Source organism: Myotis yumanensis, unplaced genomic scaffold (genome assembly GCF_028538775.1).
Source record: "Myotis yumanensis isolate MYYU_CA2020_CCGP unplaced genomic scaffold, mMyoYum1.0.hap1 SCAF_10, whole genome shotgun sequence".
Lineage (NCBI taxonomy): Eukaryota > Metazoa > Chordata > Mammalia > Chiroptera > Vespertilionidae > Myotis > Myotis yumanensis.
Genome location: NW_027223761.1, coordinates 28,642,180 through 28,660,154, shown reverse-complemented (window position 1 = coordinate 28,660,154; position 17,975 = coordinate 28,642,180). Strand labels below are relative to the sequence as shown.

Here is a 17,975-nt window from a genome sequence, read left to right as displayed (position 1 = left end):
GGAGGAGAGGAAAAGGAGGGAAGGACGGAGGCATCAATGAAAGGCAATGGTCAGGGCACATCACAAAGGCTCTCAGCTGTTAGTGGAGCCTTCTCAGTGAGTTCTAAGCAGAGCTATGAGGTGGTCAGGTTTGCTCCTAGAAAACTTCCCTGTATGGGGTTATAGAATTATGGGAGTTAGAGTAGACACAGAGATCTCCTACCCCATCAGACCAGTCTGTACAGGATTCCTGCTGCAGGGCTGAAGCTCAGAAGGCAGAGCCTGAGGTTTGGAAGGTACTGCGATGCCGCTGGGGCCAGGCTTCCTACCCAGGAATGCACAGCCCAGCCTGAGACCACAAATACATGTATATGCGCCGGTCAAAGCAACCTGCATGACCCCATGGCATGCCGTTAAGTAAAAAGTAGTTTCAAAAGGTTGTCTTCCTTGGACCAAGAAACTGAGTCAGTACCCGGAATTAATATTTATTTATTTTTTTTAATATATTTTATTGATTTTTTACAGAGAGGAAGGGAGAGGGATAGAGAGTTAGAAACATCGATGAGAGAGAAGCATCGATCAGCTGCCTCCTGCACACCCCCTACTGGGGATGTGCCCACAACCAAGGTACATGCCCTTGACCGGAATCGAACCTGGGACCTTTCACTATCCACTGAGCCAAACCGGTTCGGCTGGAATTAATATTTAGCTGGAGTTTTAGCCCAGGTAATTCCTGGCTCGAGCCTGAGGCTGCTCAAGGAAACTATTTCTCTTTAAAGTCTGCATGTGGTGCCTCACACAGTGCTGGGCCTTGATTACAAGCTCAGTATTTGGTGATTGTGGTCACTCATGCTCTTTTTTTTTTTTTTTTTTTTAGCTCTCTTACATTTCTAGAAATCTTCAATTTTCTTTCAAAACCCTAACGTACTAAGCCATTGTGTGTTTTGTAATCCTTCTTTATCTTTTTTACATCATCCACCATGAGTAATGCTTTCAAAAGAACTTCGGAAATTGATGTGAGATCTGGGTTTTGAGGCTTAGATCAGAAAAACAGCAGAGGTCTTTTTCTGAGGGTGGACTCTATGTGGGTCACCATTTGAATCCAGAACCAACCTCCAACCCAGTAAACCAGGATCTCCTGGTATAATCCAAATATGTGAGATTTAACAGCAGCCCCCCTCCTAAGTTCAGAACTACTCCCTTAGGTAAGAATTACAGCTGTCAATTATTGACCCTTACTCATCAAAAAATAGTAATCCTATATAATAAAAGGGTAATATGCAAATTGTCCCCTCAACTGGGAGTTCGACCAGGGGACAGGGCCGGCCCACCAACCACCCAGGGCCCTTCCCCCTGGCCGGCCCCACCCCCGATCCCCACCCCTACCCTGATCGGGGGTGGGGCTGGCCGGACCCCACCCATGTACGAATTAGTGCACCAGGCCTCTAGTTTACTTATAATGAACTTGGGTTCACTCTTCCAATGACCTCATGCTCCACAGGACCTTGCTTTGGGCCACTGGGACCCTGTTCTCTGTTTCAGAGGAGTCAGCGTGAGAGCCCTGACATTACTATTATTCTAAAAGTGTGTGTTGCTCCTCGCAAGGCCATTGAATCCAGTATTGTTTTAAAGTAAATATTTAGCCTTACCACACACCACCAGGGTGTTTTATTGTCTGCCATCTCTCCCACAGGCCAAGCTGTGTTTGTTTTTCTAGGACAAACTACTCAGAGCCACCTTCTCGGGTGTTTTTATACCACTTGTGTTTGTTTTCCTGGGAATGTGAGACGGTGCTGGATGAGAAGGCCGTTGTGGCTCTGAACCAGGCTCACAACAACCTCAGCCCGTATTTTCATAGTTGCGTTCATGACACAAAGTCGGTCCTTCCGTTCCCCAGCAAAACACAGTCCTCTGGTTCTTCAGAGCAAATGCAGTTTCTTCCTGAGCTTTGCAGAAACACTTTCTCACTGGCAGTCTTCATGGGGTCAGGTTTTGGTTTTTATTGGATAGAAGATATAAATGCCCATGAATAGAATATGGGTGGCAATCAAACAAAGTTTTGAAATAAATGGAAATCCAGTCATTTAAATGTGACCTTGCCATTCTTTTGAAATGCATGGATCACACTCATTTTCTTTTTACTAGTACATCCATGTCCTGGCCTGCTTCCTTCATCCACTATGTGACTGTCTTAAATTAAATTGGCTTTGGTTTTGCCACACTCTCCAAGGCAAACTAAAGTAGATCTCTTTATTTTAAAATGCAAAGGCATTTTCTTGGTTTTTAAGAGAAAGAGCATGTAATCAGAAAGAAACTGGCTAGTCCACCTACCATTGCTATTACCAGTAGCCCTGCTCCCTGCCAGACCCTATAGCTGTTGGAAAAAAGACTCAGCGGTGATCTTAGAGACGATCTTATCTTCCACCATGGTTTTCGCTTGATGAGGTCTGGTGATAAAGGCCTCTGACTCACTCCTCAAATCTCTCCTCCTTAAATTCCAGTGTCCACAGGCCCTCCTCCCAGCCCAGGGCAATGACTCCTCCCCCACAAAGTTGTATCCAGCTCTTACTCTTCACTGTGTGCATCACCCATCTTTTCTTCTAGAATTTTCCAACATGATCAAGTCTTAACTTCTCCCAAGACTCTTAAGTATCCTCCTCATTCCTCTTGTAACCCTCTGTGTGTCCACCCACCCCTCTCCGAGGACCCTTTCTTGATCTCCCTATTCCTATGTTCTTATAGCACTTTTTGTCATTTTCTCATTCCCAGGCCTCTTCCTTTCTCGATCCCCAGTATCCATTCATTCCTGTCTTTCACACTTCCTTAATAGTTTATAGACCATTTTCATTTACATTGTTTCATTTAATGCTCATAATAACACTGGGAAGAAAATATAGCTCCCATTTTATGGATGAATAAACTGAGGCCAATAGAATTACATGACTTGTCCATTCTTTATTCTTGGTTTTAACAATATTATCAGGATCCTCAGTCAATCAATCAATATATCACCTGCTGCTCTGTGGAAAAAGGAAGAAGGTTTGGTGTTGGAACACAAAGTCGCATCTTCCCCTTGAAGAGGGTTTCGGAGAAGGGGGAAGATAGGAAAACATCACATTTCTCATTTCTAACATACACTTTTTTTTTTTTTTTTAACATTTCAACATCTTTGAAAATTGGATGCATATTTTAATTATAATTGGTAGCATTTTTAAGAATGTCTTAGTAATATAGAAAATAATGATGCAACTGATGCCATTATATTCCTCTAACTGAGGTATATAAGAGTGCAGGGGAGCGCAGAAGAAGGGCATAATTCTCTGGGGGAGCAGGGGAAGGGCTCTCTAACTAAGGAGGTAGCAGATGGGCCTTTCAGTGGCTTTTTATTAACCAGGATTATAACAGGCAAAATATGCCAACCACTTTGTCCATTCATCCTACAAACATGCTCAGTGTGAGCCTCTGCGGTGAGCTTGGTGTTTGATGAACAGAAGGTTGTCCTGCTGTGTAGAGACGTGAAGCAGCAGTCACAAGAGCATGTGTATTTTTGACTGTGATACGACAGTCCATTGTGCTTTTGAGGTGGAGTCTGAGGGAACCAACCCCATCGGAGGTGTCATGACAGCATGAGCTGAGATCTCTTGAGAAGGATATGCAAAACTTAGTTAGCCGGGGAGGCAGCTGCGGGTAGAGCATCCCAGGCAGAGGGCAAAGCATGGATAAAGGCCCTGAGGTGGGAAGAACCATGAGGCGTTTGAGGCACAAAAGCTAGAATAACTGTATCCCAAAGGGTACTGGGCAGTGGGGCTCTATAGGCTGAAGAATTGGGCAGGGGATAACGCATGTGGCCCTCTGAGGGTTTCAGTCTGTCAGGCTGGCACTGTTTAGGCACGCTCACCTTATAAGGTAATGTAACAGGGTTGTGTCTCTCCCTCCAGGCTCACCTCGTGGCAGCCTTTGAACAGAGTCTTGGAAACATGACAATCAGGCTTCAGAGTTTGACCATGACGGCTGAGCAGAAGGTAAAGCAGAAAGGATGCTTTTTCCCCTCCCTCCTTGGAGTTAACAACACACCTAAAAATAGTATTCTCTTTCATTCCAGATAATTGTATAGATTTTAGTGTACTTCTTGAATTGTTAAAGAGTAGTCATGTTGAGTGAAAATACGACCTAGATGGAGAGGTGGTACATGTATCAGGAACAGATTGTCATGGTCCTATTCCTGCTGGTTTCATGGCTCAGATACCTACACTGAAAACTGGCCCAACCTCCTGTTTGAGATAAAGGTTTTTTTAGAACTCCCGTATTCCCTATCACCCTCTGTTGAAACTTGCACTTCAGTTGAACTCTATACAGTGAAGGATTTTTTAATATATTTTTTTATTGATTCCAGAGAGGAAGGGAGGGGAGAAAGAGATAGAAACATCAATGAAGAGAGAGAATTATTGATCGGCTGCCTCCTGCATACACCCCACTGGGGATCGAGCCCACAACCCAGGCATGTGCCCTTGACTGGAATCGAACCCGGGACCCTTCAGTCTGCAGGCCGACATTCTATCCACTGGGCCAAACCAGCTAGGGCTACAGAGAGTAATTTTAGAACAACCAGTATTTTTTTCTCTACTCCTCAGGATTCAGAACTGAATGAGTTAAGAAAAACCATTGAGTTGCTAAAGAAACAGAATGCAGCTGCCCAGGCTGCCATTAATGGAGTAATTAACACCCCGGAGCTCAACTGCAAAGGTAGGAACAGAAACACTGCCTGCCTGCCCCTAGGAGCCCTCCCCTGACAGTGAGCGATGCAGCTCCCTACCCGAGGCTAGGTGTCCTGTCCGTGGACAGGTCCTGGGAGGCAGATACTTCATCAGATGACTTTTGCCCTCTGGGGAGGTAGCTGTTCCATCTCGTCCTCTTCTCTGATGTATCTCAAAAATGGGAGAAAATGTATTTCTGTTGGCAAAGTGTCACAATATTTCATAGCCCTTACCTTCACTAATGCTTTGATGTTTCCATACTGATGTAGGACAACCTGAAATGAGTTCATCTCATGTTTGTCCAGTAAAATATTTCTGAGTGAATTGCTTTGTCTGTGTGTCTCCTAGTTGGAGGGCAATGTGGACGTGAGGATGAGTTCCCTCCTGCAGTAATGGCATTAACAGTAATAGGAGAAGTCATAGTGATAGCGAACATTTATGGACCACTCACTGTGTTCTGAGCGTTGTGCTCAGTGCTTCAGTTATGTAATGAATGATCTCATTTTCTTTCCACAACCCTTATGGGTGCTACCCTGGTCCTCTCCATATGGTGCTGATGGGAACACTGTTTCAGAGGCGAGAGGTGATCCTGGAGTAGTTAGAAGCAGAAGTGGGACTAGACCCGTCTGTCTGACTCTGAAACGGTGCTCTTAAAAACCAGGCTGCAGGTGTAGTTCTGTGCTCATGAGGAAAACTGTCTGCAGACTTTATTTTGGAATCACTGACACTTCAGGCAATGGTATTCCTGGTACCACTGGTGTTTCAGACATCAGGCTTCCTGAGAACTTGATGGTAGAGTAAATATGGGAAGGTTAGGAGGGGCTGGCCAGGCAGAGTGGAGGGAAAAGAGCACTCCAGGAAGAGGGAATAGCATATGGAAGGTCCCTGAGAGGAAAGGAGGCTAGTGCAGTGAGCAGAGGAGCGCTAAAAACATAGGTGACTACCGCTGCAATTCACAAACTCATTTCCGTGCCGGTCTAAAGCTTAATAGAGCTGGTGTTGGGGGGATTCTCTCTGAGCCTCCCCATATTTATGTAAAGTGGAGAGAGCGTATGCCCCCATTCAATTGACCAAATGGTATAGCACCTACCTGCTCAAGGGCCTTAATACTATCCATGAGGAAAAGAAGGTGATGTCTAACAGGAATCACCTAGTGGTCCTCAGGTGTGTGGATTTCAGTGTGAGATTATTCCCTGGGACAAAGGAATGGACTCGAGGCAGCAGCTGCTGATATCCCACCTTGGGTCTGCAGGAAATGGTACCTCCCAGTCTGCAGACCTCCGCATCCGCAGGCAGCACTCCTCCGACAGCGTGTCCAGCATCAATAGCGCCACCAGCCACTCCAGCGTGGGCAGCAACATAGAAAGCGATTCAAAGAAAAAGAAGAGAAAGAATTGGGTGAGTGTACATCCAAAGACTCTCATGCACTGACTATCAGAGCCAGTCTCAGAACCCAGGCTTGCTCTTAACTTCAGAACAAAGACCTTTGGGAGTAGATCCAAAGGAGTGGTTTGTGGATAGGTTTCTGCTGAAATCAGTGTTGTGCTCAGCCAAACACTAGGATTTACGAAATCACCACCACCTTGTAGTCTTTCTGTGTTCATGAGACTTTATGTGAAGTACTCACCTCTCATTTCATATGTGTCATTTCTTCCTCATCACGTGTTGGCCAGAAACCTGCAGGTACTAGCGCAAATTTATTCTTAAGTGGTTTCTTAGTTCCAAAGTATTTTTTGGAGTGTTATCCCTAATTATCCATTGTTAATCATAATCCTTATCTATTTATTTACATAATTGCCCATGGTAGCCTTAAACCATCCTTCTCTTTGAGAAATTTTGACGATGGCCTGTAAGTGAAAGTTGCATAACGGTGATGTTAGGCAGTAAGTGAATCATTCTGATCTTGGGGTTTATACCTCAAAATGTCAAATATAATAGAAGAGTCCCCATGCAGTGATTCTCCGTGTTTCCACGATCCCAATGAGCTCCTTGACTGTCTGTACAGAGGCATCTTGAACAGTTTATCCCATTCTCCTAGGGAAGTCCCACTCCTCTCTCCCAACTAAGTCTTTAGTTCTGCTTTTGAGGCAGCAGAGTTCCAATGGACACTCGCTGCTCCCTGTCTTCAGCCCAAGTTGACCTGACGTTGGCCAGTCCTCAGAGGGCCCCATCTGTCCATGCTGACAGCATCGTGTTTTCACAGTAGCTTTGGTGTCCTCATTCACTCCATACACTTCTCACTCATTTTGTGTCATCTTGGATGGTTGGCGAGGTCTAGGAATAGAGTAGTTAAAGATTTAATCACTTTGGTTACTGATGACTTGTGCTGCAGCTAAAAGGCTGGTTTAGTGTGACCCTCTCATCATTCTGATGGAATTTTTTTTAAAGTTACTAATGGCTTTTAGTCAACTCATTTGCTAGAGCTAAACAAATAGAAGTAATTCATGTTGCTGTTTCCAATATGCTGTTGAGAAATATGGTCTGATTTGATTATCAAAGTGGTGAGAGAGGATTCTTTTCTATGAAAAATCGTGACTACTCATTTTCTTCAGTTTAAGAAATAAAACTTATTTATTTTGCTTTAAAAGTTATTACTCTTGGTTATCATTGCAATTGAGGAGGATGGATAATTTGCATCCTCAGATAATCCCCAAGCTTAACTCTGTCTAAATTTTGTCATCTCCTCTTCCACCTGGCATTTCACCAGAGGTAGAGGCAAAGGTTTAGGTTGATGGCTTATGTGCCAAATCCTTCTGCTTCCATAACTACTCTCTGGAAATATGACCAGAAGTAAGAATAAGAGGGGAATGGGATGTCAATTCGCCCCCAAGCTGGACATATAGTTTGTTATAGATGAAACATTAATGGAAGAAAAATTCCGTTAATTGTTTCAGAATGGCCCATTTCTGAATTTCTCAATGGCCAAGAAAGCCCCCAGACTATGTTTTCAGGAGGAAAGGGGACTTTCTGAAAAGGAGATTACCTTTTAAAAGATCTTATTTTGGGGCCTTGAAAATTACATGCTTACCATGACTCTCAGAGAAAACATTGCACTTTAATTCCTTATGTTCCCATTAGAATTCTCAGATCCACCTCATGGTTTGGAGAATTTGTGATATGCCAGCTTCTTTTTTCCAATATGGTTAATAAATATCTTTAAAATATCCATTTTTAGTAACACAGTGGGATGTCTAATTCCCTGCTTATTATTATGTTATCTCATGTATATATAAGGACAGCAGGAGCTCCTAAGTACATATATCAGAGAGATATACAGCCATGTTGGGGCCAGTGCAGTAGTATAACTACCCTTTGTTGCTGAGGGAAAAGAAAAGACATGCCCCCCAGAAAAATTAAGGCGTTAGAGAGATGACTGATGAGAGACAAAACGATCAGCACAAGAAGGTGGAGGCAGTCATTTCAACCAGACAGAGAAGCTGGAAGAACTCGGATTGTAGGGACTTCCAGACTGGCTATCCTTTTCCTTGCATAATGGAGGAAGGTGCCCCTTATGCTTTGAAAGATTTGTGATCTTACTGGAAACCTCCTCTGTGTGTGGTGTTTATAATTAGCCATGTCGTGTCTGAAAAGTCCAAAGCTTTCCCTGTCACTGGCTTTCTCTGTTAAAAATTGTCTTTTTTCCTTCCCCTTCCCCATTTTTGCTTGCATTTTCTCTGGCAGGTCAATGAGGTAAGCAAGACTGTTAATATCAGATACCAAGCTAACCCATCCATTGATATGACTAACCTCATCTGCATCCGTCACCATGTCTGAGCATCCTGCTTCGTTGCTGTGTAACCTCATCCTCCCGACATCACTTGCTGAGCCAGGCTCTGTCTTGCTGTTGGCATCTAGTCTTGACCTGAGAGTAGGCATGGAATGTTACCCACAGGGCCAGTCCTTCGAGCTGTCCACACCAGATAACTCTTCTTCCCCTAATGCACTGATTGGAGAGAGCTGTTGGGAACCTTTTTCATAGTGGGAGGAAAACGTGGGAGAACTAATTGCTCTTTGGTCTGCATGTCCCCATTTTGCATAGGCCTGAGTGTTGGCCGCGGCCCTTGCCAGGCTGACGGTCTTGTCTATTCAGTTACGCAGCTCCTTCAAGCAAGCGTTCGGGAAGAAGAAGTCCCCCAAGTCGGCGTCCTCTCATTCAGACATCGAGGAGATGACGGACTCTTCTTTGCCTTCCTCACCAAAGTTACCGCACAACGGCTCCTCGGGTTCCACGCCACTGCTCAGGACCTCCCACTCCAACTCCCTGTAAGTCTGTCCGTCGGAGTCAGATGATGTCTTTGGCCCTTAGGAACCTTCTCAAATAGGAGTGACTGGGAGACTTGCTGTGATACCTCTGCTCCTTGGGATCCTTGATGTCTTGCCTTCATAGGACTATGCATGTCCCTTCAGTGATTTAAGACTGGAGAGATTGAAAGAGAAAAGAAACAGGTTTTTGTTCTGGTGGTCACATCACTGTGGATAATTAGTAGGTTGGCCTTGGGTGAGCTGTTTAATATCACTTTGTTTCCATTTCTTTATCAAATTGGAGTAATAGTTGTCTACTCACTCTAAGGATTGAACAAGATAAATGGATTCACAAGAGCTACAACCATCTTGCTGTGATGAGGAAATTGTTATAAGCATTGGCAGTGTTAGCTGAAGTTCTGGTTCTTTAGGGTGACAAGGCTTAGCGTGATTACCCTTTTCTTCTTGGATCATAATTTGTTGTTGACTCTCAGAGGTCAGCACTCAGAAATTGGAAGTTTAAAAAAATGGAGAGGTTCAGTGGCAGTTCTCTTTACCAAAGATCTCTATTTTGTAAAATGACTCATCACCCTGAACTCCCCTCATAAATTTAAAATGAGTGCATTTGTTCAGAGCTCTTTGGGAAAACAGCTGGTTCTGTTAAGTGAGACACGTGTTTGCTCGCTCGGCCTTGGTTTAGGCCAGTGATGGCGAACCTATGACACGCGTGTCAGAGGTGACAGGCGAACTCATTTTTTTGGTTGATTTTTCTTTGTTAAATGGCATTTAAATATGTAAAATAAATATCAAAAATATAAGTCTTTGTTTTACTATGGTTGCAAATATCAAAAAAATTTCTCTATGTGACACGGCACCAGAGTTAAGTTAGGGTTTTTCAAAATGCTGACACGCCGAGCTCAAAAGGTTCTCCATCACTGGTTTAGGCACTGTTCCACTTGGTGACTGGTTACATAGAAGGGACCAGTCATCTGCTCTCGCCCAGCCAGCCTCCCATGATTTCCACTGAGCACTCACTGGTCATAGTCCATCTAAAAACATCCTGTGCCCCATCTAAAAGCATAGGCCCAGATGCTAAGGGCAAGAACAGGTCAGGAATGGCATGGGACAGAGCCAGGTGGGAGACCCAGGTATCCCCTTAGAAGGTGGCCCAGCTGGCTTCCTGCAGCAGTGAGAAAGATGCCCCTGCCCCTTGGGGCTGACTTTTGTTAGAGACCTGGTCAGGAGAGAAAGAATTGAATGAAGCTCAGGTCGTCTGCAAGGACAGTTGTCCACAAGATGAGACAGTGCCTCGAATGGCCACTGAGCTGGAGTGAGACACCTTAGTTTCTTCATTGGTGAAAACGGGATTCGTTACATCTACCTCACGGGATTCTTGTGGGGGCCAAGTCAGACACAAGGAGCCTATGGTGGAAACAGGCCTGGGGGTCTGAAAAACAGGGGGATGGCGAGCGTGGCTGCCACATGATGGGCAGGGAACCAAGGCCACAGAGGTAGGTGGGGCCTCTTGCATGTGAGGCTTTGAAGTTTGCATCTGATTTCATATGATGGGTAGATGTTGGAGAGTTTTAAGCAAGAACGTGAGATCTGAAATAGTGTTTTGCAAAGATCAGTCTCTGCTTTGTGAATAAGGAATATATAGGGGGCAAGAGTGGAGGAAGGGAGATCTCATAAGAGGCTGAGAGTGCACTCCCCCTCATCCACTTCCTCTCCTGTGAACTCTCCAGTCACTCTACCCACCGCTAGCCTATGCCTTTGCTGTGCCCTCTGCTGGTGCACTTTTCCCCAAGAGACTCCTTTCCTGCAGGTGTCTGCTCAGTGTTATCATAAGGCCTTGCCTATGCACCTTGCAAAAAACAACACCCCCGCCACCATCCCCTCTCCCTGCTCCCATTTCATTTATTACCATTGCAAATATCACCAACCTGTTATGTACATTCTTCTTGGTTATCTTGCTTTGTCCCCCACCATCCCTCCACCACCACCCAAAAATCTACAGGCTAAGCTCCATGGTTGGTTTTGCAGACATTCAAATATTAGGTGGAATGAATGCGTGACTGATGCTGGTGGGAGTCCTGGGTGGATTTAGGATATATTCTGGAAGAGGAGTTGGAAGCACATGGAGATGTTTGAGATGCCCAGGAGACAGTCACCTGGAGATGTCAACCAGCCGAGAGTTCGTGGAGGTATAGACTCAGGAGATGTAGGCTCATCGCTGGTGTTGAAAGCTGGGAAACTGGAGGGATTCTCCAAGGGGTTGAATGGAGACGGAGAAGAGCAGGACAAGGGCTGAGCTCTGGGTCACTGACATTCGAAGAAGAGAAAGTAGAGCAGCCAGTGAGGTGGGAGGAAACCCAGGAGCAGAGAGAAGAAGCTGTTTGGAAGCAGGAGCACTAACTGGGTCCGGTGCTGCTGGGCGGCCAATAAGATGAAGGAGAGTGGCGATGATGCCCTCGGCCATGCAGGGCCCCCAGACCATCTGGAGAACTCGCGCTCCAAACCACTTTCCCACAGGGATTGGGCGGGGCAGACTCAGCCCTCCAGCGCTTTCGGACACCCCACAGCATCCATGCACAAGGAGAGGTTTGTTTGTTTTGTTTACTTTTCCAAAGGCAGAGAGCAAATGCTTTCTCCAACCTTGAAGGGTTTGTAAGAATGTGCAAATCTAGACATGACTGGGGGTTCAAAGAAGAAACCAAACGCGGAGGAGTCAGCACTCAGCAAAGGCCCTACCCCGTGGGCGACAGGAATGGCGCTGTGGGAAGGCAGTTTCCCACACTCGAGGCGTTTAAAATTAGGCATGCCAACAGCCTGCCTTCCGGACAAGACAGCGGAATGTGCTGGAACAATGTGTGGAAAAGATATACATCTGGTAGCTTCAGGAAGTGGTTCCTGAAGTGAACAAACTTGTACTGAGTGCCTGCTGAGTGCAGGGAGTGACCCCACGGCGCTAGTGTGAGAAGGAACCGAGGCGGCAGGGCTCCGCCTCGAGCAGTAGGGACAGGGGCCACTCTCGGAGCTGCTGCAGACCTTGTTTTCACCATCGTCTCTGTGTTGTAGGCCATCGCTCCGTGTGGCCTTGCAGTGTGTGTTTCTGAGAACTGGCCCGTGTGGAGGGAGCATGGGAGGGCCTTGTGCAGACCTTCACTTTGGTTCGCTGCCCTTTGCAGAATCGTTGGCCGAGCTCCGCAGTTACCCAGGCTCTGTATTCCACAGAGTCGGGTGGGTGCTGAGGAATGACTGTGTCTCTTGCTGGGACAGCTTTCTAGGGAAAAGGTACAGACCATGTGGAGGAGACTGGAGCAGAGTGCCTGGCTGTGGGTACAGGCGGACCAGACTGACCCAGCGTGAACCAAGGCCGACTGCTCTCTGCCGTGAATGGGAGCCTTCGAAATCTGTGCATGGTCTGGCTGAGACCAGTGTCGCAGTGGAGTTGAGTTCAGACTTTATACTCCATTTGCATCGAAAACTATAGTTCCCCCTGCAAAACTCCCAAACCAAAAGAAAAAAAAAGCATGACTATAGTTAAGTCTTACTTACAAACGCCAGCTATTCACAGCACAGAGCTTAGGTGGGAAGCGATGGTCTGAATTCTAAAGATATTTTGTCTCTCTAGTCCCATTAGTCCCAAATCTGTTGGCCTTGAGTCTCTCGTAGGGAATAATTATAACATTTTCAGGAGTTCTTTGGAGGTTTCAGTAGATTTAGAAGCGGAGAAGTTTCCTTGGCTGCTGACAACGCTTAAAAATGGGAGGTGGTTTTACTCTCTTTGTATCTCTCCAATCAAAATAGTTCAGGGTCAGGCCAAGAAACCAGTAACAAAAAGATTTGGCTGTTCAGGTGTTAATTTTCCTCCTAGCCTTTCTTCCCCCGAAGTACAGTTATATCTCTTTAACGATTATAAATGGTTTTTCTTTGGCAATTAGCATTTCCACACCCTCAACCACTCTTACAGGTCAGGTTTTGCTTGGCCCCAGATCCCATCCCTGTGTTTTATGGACGGGCTGCGGGATTGTTTCTGCAGAGACCACATGTTCCCCATGCCTTTCAGAGATAATCAGCTTCAGCTTTGTAACTGTATGAACTTGGGGTTGTTTGGTTTTGTTGGGTTTTTTTGTTTGTTTTGTTTTGTTTTTCTTCTTCTGTCCAAAAAAGTCAAAGCTTTCTATTCTGGATCGCCCCTCACTCCTAACCCTCTGATCTTTGAAATCAACAGAGCTTGTTTTTAATAGAACCATCTTTTCTAGCATTACAATTCCTCCTGACTTTTATGATCTTCCACTTTGGGATGACTTGCCGGGTATTTGAAGAGCAAACTTAACTAAATCAAATAAGGAGCCCAGCCTAGAAGGACCACCTTTTAAGAAAGAGGGACTCCACAGGGTCCCACCTCCCTTGAAGGGGGTGTAGCTGGGAAAGACAGCCACACTGCTGCATACGTTTCAGATACAGCTTTGACTTCCATGTCACATGGTCCTCTCTGCTCTCTAACCACCTGAGATGCTGCTCTTCCTTGCCAGGAGCTTGTTAAGCAGCATTGGGGGGAGGGGAATGAAAGAATGTTGCTCTCTAGACACATAGGGGGGTGGGTTTTAGTGGCTAAAAGAACTAACTCCATCCACCAGTATCTTTCTGTTTCTTCCTTTTTATGGCAAATAAAAATCACCCCTCAGCTGCCTGACCCTGGAGTATCTAATCTTTAAAACAGACAGTTGACCTCGTTTCTCTGAGTGGGTTTAGATCTCAAGGGCCATGTGGTGTCATTATAGGGGCCCAGCTGTGTACATATTGGCAGGGGTGGGGAGTCAAACTCACAAGGTTACTACTCCCCTTTGCTGGCTCTGTTTATCCTTAGATTATTGGAATTTTGCTAAAAGAAACACACAAAACCGTTCTGATTGCCAGAGCTCCACAAAGATAAGAATGTAGAGAAGCCATAAAATCTGTGAATTTCAGGGGCTTTTGGTATTGTAATCTCCAGGAAGCATTGGGCCGCTGGTTACGGGCATGGGCCAGGGGTCAGTGGAGGCCAGGAAGGAGGTGAACTCAGGGCACCTTTGTCAGTAACATCCCTCTTTCCCTAGCATTTCGGAGTGCATGGATAGTGAGGCGGAGACGGTCATGCAGCTCCGGAATGAGCTGAGAGACAAAGAGATGAAACTGACGGACATCCGCCTTGAAGCCCTCAGCTCTGCACACCAGCTCGACCAACTCCGGGAGGCCATGAACAGGATGCAGGTGAGCACCCAGGAGCACTGACAGAACCCAAGGCTATCTGGGAAGGATTGGCAGGTGCCTGCTTCCTGCCACACCCCAAGGACACATCAGAATCTGGTGGCAGCCCTCTGCTCTTTTAGTCTCTTTCTCTTTACAGTCAGTTCCTCCCACAGATTGCTAAAAAATATCAGAGAACCCTATCCCTCCTTTGTGTGAGACTTCCAGTGGCTCTGCTGTTGCCTCCTGGGTGAGTCGCAGTCTCCTTCACCTGGCCTTCAAGGCCTTCTACAGGATCTTGTCACTCTCAACCCCCCACTCACCATCACCAACTCAACTCTTCAGACTCTTCTCACCAGCCAGAGAGAGCCAGTCTCTGCCCCCTTTGCATGCCAAGAAGTTCTGTCTTATGGTGTCCCTCCACTGGGATATCTTTCTGCACAATCACACGGACCCTTCCCTTAAGGCTCAGCCTGAGGCCTCTTCCTCTGCAAAACCTTTCCAGGTCCTGTAGGTCTGTTCTTACAACCCTCTCATCTTCTGCCGCAAGTTGAAGGCGTTTGTGTCTTCTGAGCTATTCTTTTTTGCATCCCTTTTTCTGGGAATGCTTAGCACATAATAGGTTCTTTATAAATATTCATAGAATGAAAGATCTCTGCGGGTTCTTCTAAATGGGACACACACACACCGCCACCCCGGAGAGCAAATCTGTCAAACCCAGAATTGCTCAAACTTAGATACGACTCCTTTTCACTTACCACTCAGACTTTGGGGAACATTTCTGAAGCCTTTCAAAGGCCAGCTCTCTGAAAGGATGGACCCTGCCTTGCCCACAGGTCTGTGTATGCAGCAAAGGCAGCAAACACTGTGAATCCCTCTGATGGTGTAACTGACTCTGCCTGGGCTGGGCTACCCACTGAATCCCTGCAGGGGACTTCCAAACCCCTCCTCCAGAAAAGGCTTGCTCGCATTCTCTCCACCCAGTAAATGAGCTCTTTTACTCTTTGCAGAGTGAAATAGAGAAGCTGAAAGCTGAGAATGACCGGCTAAAGTCAGAGTCTCAAGGCAGCGGCTGCAGCCGGGCGCCCTCCCAGGTGTCCCTCTCGGCCTCCCCGAGGCAGTCCATGGGCCTCTCCCAGCACAGCCTGAACCTCACTGAGTCAACCAGCCTGGGTGAGTGGGTCACAGGGCTGGGGCAGGACAGGCCTGCAGCTGGCACCCGGTCTCTAATCCAGAGCCCCAAGATAAGCAGCTCAACAGATCAAATGGGGAGGCAGCAGGCGTGTGTGCACTCGGGGTGTGTGTGTGTCTAGGCGTGCGTCTGCTACCAACATGAGCCCAGCCGTTAGACTGCTGTCATGCTTTGCTCCGGCACCTCAAGTGCTCCAAGCCATGAGCTTGGCTCCCCCCCGCCCACCATGCTGACTTCTGTTTGATCCATTTTAAGAGGCTGACCTGCAAGTTGAACGCTGCATACAAACCCCACGGCAGCAGCGCCCACTTGGGGCATGGCTTGGTCTGTGATCTTCCGGCCTGCGGGCTGGATTCCAGGCTGGTGCAGTAATTATTGAACATGGTCTGGGTTTTCTCTGTAAGCATACGGAGGCTGACGCTTTGATTTCTTATCCATGACGCTGCTGTTGCTCTTTTGGTTGAATCTCCCTCGCACTTCCATTTGGCAAGGTACATCGTCAGCCCGCTGATTCCTTGGTTGGTCCACCGTTGGTTTCTGTGGTTGCATTCTCATTGCGCCCCCTCCCCTCCTCACCACCCCTACATCCCCCACACCCCGACACCTGGTTTGTCCCGCTGCTGTGCCGACAGGCAGCGGGGGGTGTCGGGAGGCCGGCTTTGCTGCCCCATGTGCCTAAGGCTGTTGATGTTTTCCATTCGCAGACATGTTGCTGGATGACACTGGTGAATGCTCGGCTCGGAAGGAAGGAGGCAGGCATGTTAAGATAGTTGTCAGCTTTCAGGAGGAAATGAAGTGGAAGGAGGTTAGTTGGATCCCTTTCCCCGCTCTGCCTGCCTTTCCCCAGATAGCACTACCTAGCTTAGCGATTTCTTCATCAAACCCTATGACCTCAGCACCTAAGGGGATTTGGAAACACTAATGCTTTCCTTAACTAACCAGAATCCCAGCAGCATATTGACACAATTGAAGTGAGAGAATAGCCCTGCCCTCTCTCGTTTGGAAAGTCTAATAAAGAGTGGTCCCACCTTCACTTTCACACAACTCACTAAACACTAACATCACTCAGCAATGGCTTTTCTGGATGTAATATGTCTTCAAAGCAGGGCAAAGGCCGCTAAGCACACTTAGCACAGAAGTAAGCTGACTGAGAGCACCAGGTTTATGCAGTGGAGTAGACATCCAGGGACACAGGGGGCGAGTGCAGGGAGCACACAGGTGGCTGAGAGTGAAGGGTGGGACGTCCTGACTCACCAAGGCTGGGGATGTGGAATCTGAGTTTTCTGAGTACTTTCGTTCTCTTCCAGAGTCTCAGGAGGCCATGTCCCAGCAGATACTATTTTGGGGTAGAAGTGGGGTTTGAACATCAACGTTGGTGTTTAGCCAGACTAATCGTTCACAGGCCTGTGACAGTGAGGCAGAGACCCCAAAGAAGGTCTCTGAACAGATAGCTCTTTTCCCCCTCGTTCCACAGCCCATTTCAACTTGGGCTTCGGCTGAAAAAGAAGGGGAGATATCGTAAAGCACCCATTGACTAAATCCAAGTCATGCTGTGAATGACCATCTCACAGATAAGTGGGCCGAGGCTGCATGAGTCACTAAGTCCCCTTCCGTTTTTTTGTTTGTTAGTTCTTAGCATTCCAGCCAACGTGTCCCTTGTAGTCTCTGAGAGCTGGGGAACCTGTAGTTCCCACCCAAGAAAAGCGTCTGCATCCAGACCTGCCTTAGCCAGGGGTTCCACTTGGTGCTGGCTCTCTAGTCTCAGGGAATTTGAGGACCGCCAGCGGCTCTCACATCATTTCAGCCCAGAAAGCTCCAATAGCGAACTCCAGTTTCAGAGCCTCGCTGGTGGAGTGATGGACTGCCAAGGAGGGGTTCATTCTTAGCATACATGCAGGTGATAGCTGCGAATGTGTTGTATTCTAGTGATTACCAGCATGAACAGATAGATTTTATGTTTTTAAAAGTTTGTGAGTCACTTTAAAAAATTGTATGGCTCTGGATCAGTGCAGAAGCCAGATGAGGTTGGTTGACCAGCTGTAATTAGCTCCATTTTATAATTGCGAATCCTGAGGCCCAAGCATCACTTACTGAAGGTTACAAAGCAAGCGATGGGGCCAGGTCATCTCGCTGCAGACTGGTGCTCTGTTCTCTGCTGATTGTGCTTAACTGCCAGATACACCCGTCCCTGCCCCTGCCACTCACCTAATTCTACATCCTTATGAGCATGTCAGATATTTTTAAACCCAACAGAATGGAATGTTCAATTAGCTTCTTTGTAATCAATATAATTACTTAGCCTCCACTATGCAGAGCCCTGTGGGCAGAGATTGTTTTTCTGTAATTTCCCAGAGTTTTATTAAAGCTTTCTCAATTGAGTATGTTTTCACTTTTAATTTAAAGAAAAGCAATGCACATTATTTAAGAAACAAAAAAAGAAAAAACAGAAACATAGTCTATCCTGAGGGAGTTTAAGAGCTAGCAAGACAACAAACTTAATTTACAAATGAGACAGAAATACCTAAAAATAAACAATACAGACTATGCCATTATGTAAGTTGTATACAGAATCATTA

At 46.5% G+C, this 17,975-nt stretch overlaps 1 protein-coding gene across 4 annotated transcripts in view; it reads left to right on the top strand.

The window, feature by feature from the left end:
* The window catches only part of NAV2 (neuron navigator 2), a 366,387-nt gene that overhangs the window by 329,020 nt on the left and 19,392 nt on the right, over positions 1 to 17,975 (top strand). For 3 of the 4 annotated variants that reach the window (XM_070428165.1, XM_070428164.1, XM_070428167.1), the window contains 7 exons: positions 3,918 to 4,001; positions 4,611 to 4,722; positions 5,986 to 6,131; positions 8,824 to 8,996; positions 14,078 to 14,231; positions 15,218 to 15,380; positions 16,104 to 16,204. In XM_070428165.1, the coding sequence (XP_070284266.1) occupies positions 3,918 to 4,001; positions 4,611 to 4,722; positions 5,986 to 6,131; positions 8,824 to 8,996; positions 14,078 to 14,231; positions 15,218 to 15,380; positions 16,104 to 16,204 (933 nt within the window). The remainder of the gene's footprint in view (positions 1 to 3,917; positions 4,002 to 4,610; positions 4,723 to 5,985; positions 6,132 to 8,823; positions 8,997 to 14,077; positions 14,232 to 15,217; positions 15,381 to 16,103; positions 16,205 to 17,975) is intronic. The other variant, XM_070428168.1, reaches the window with a different exon arrangement.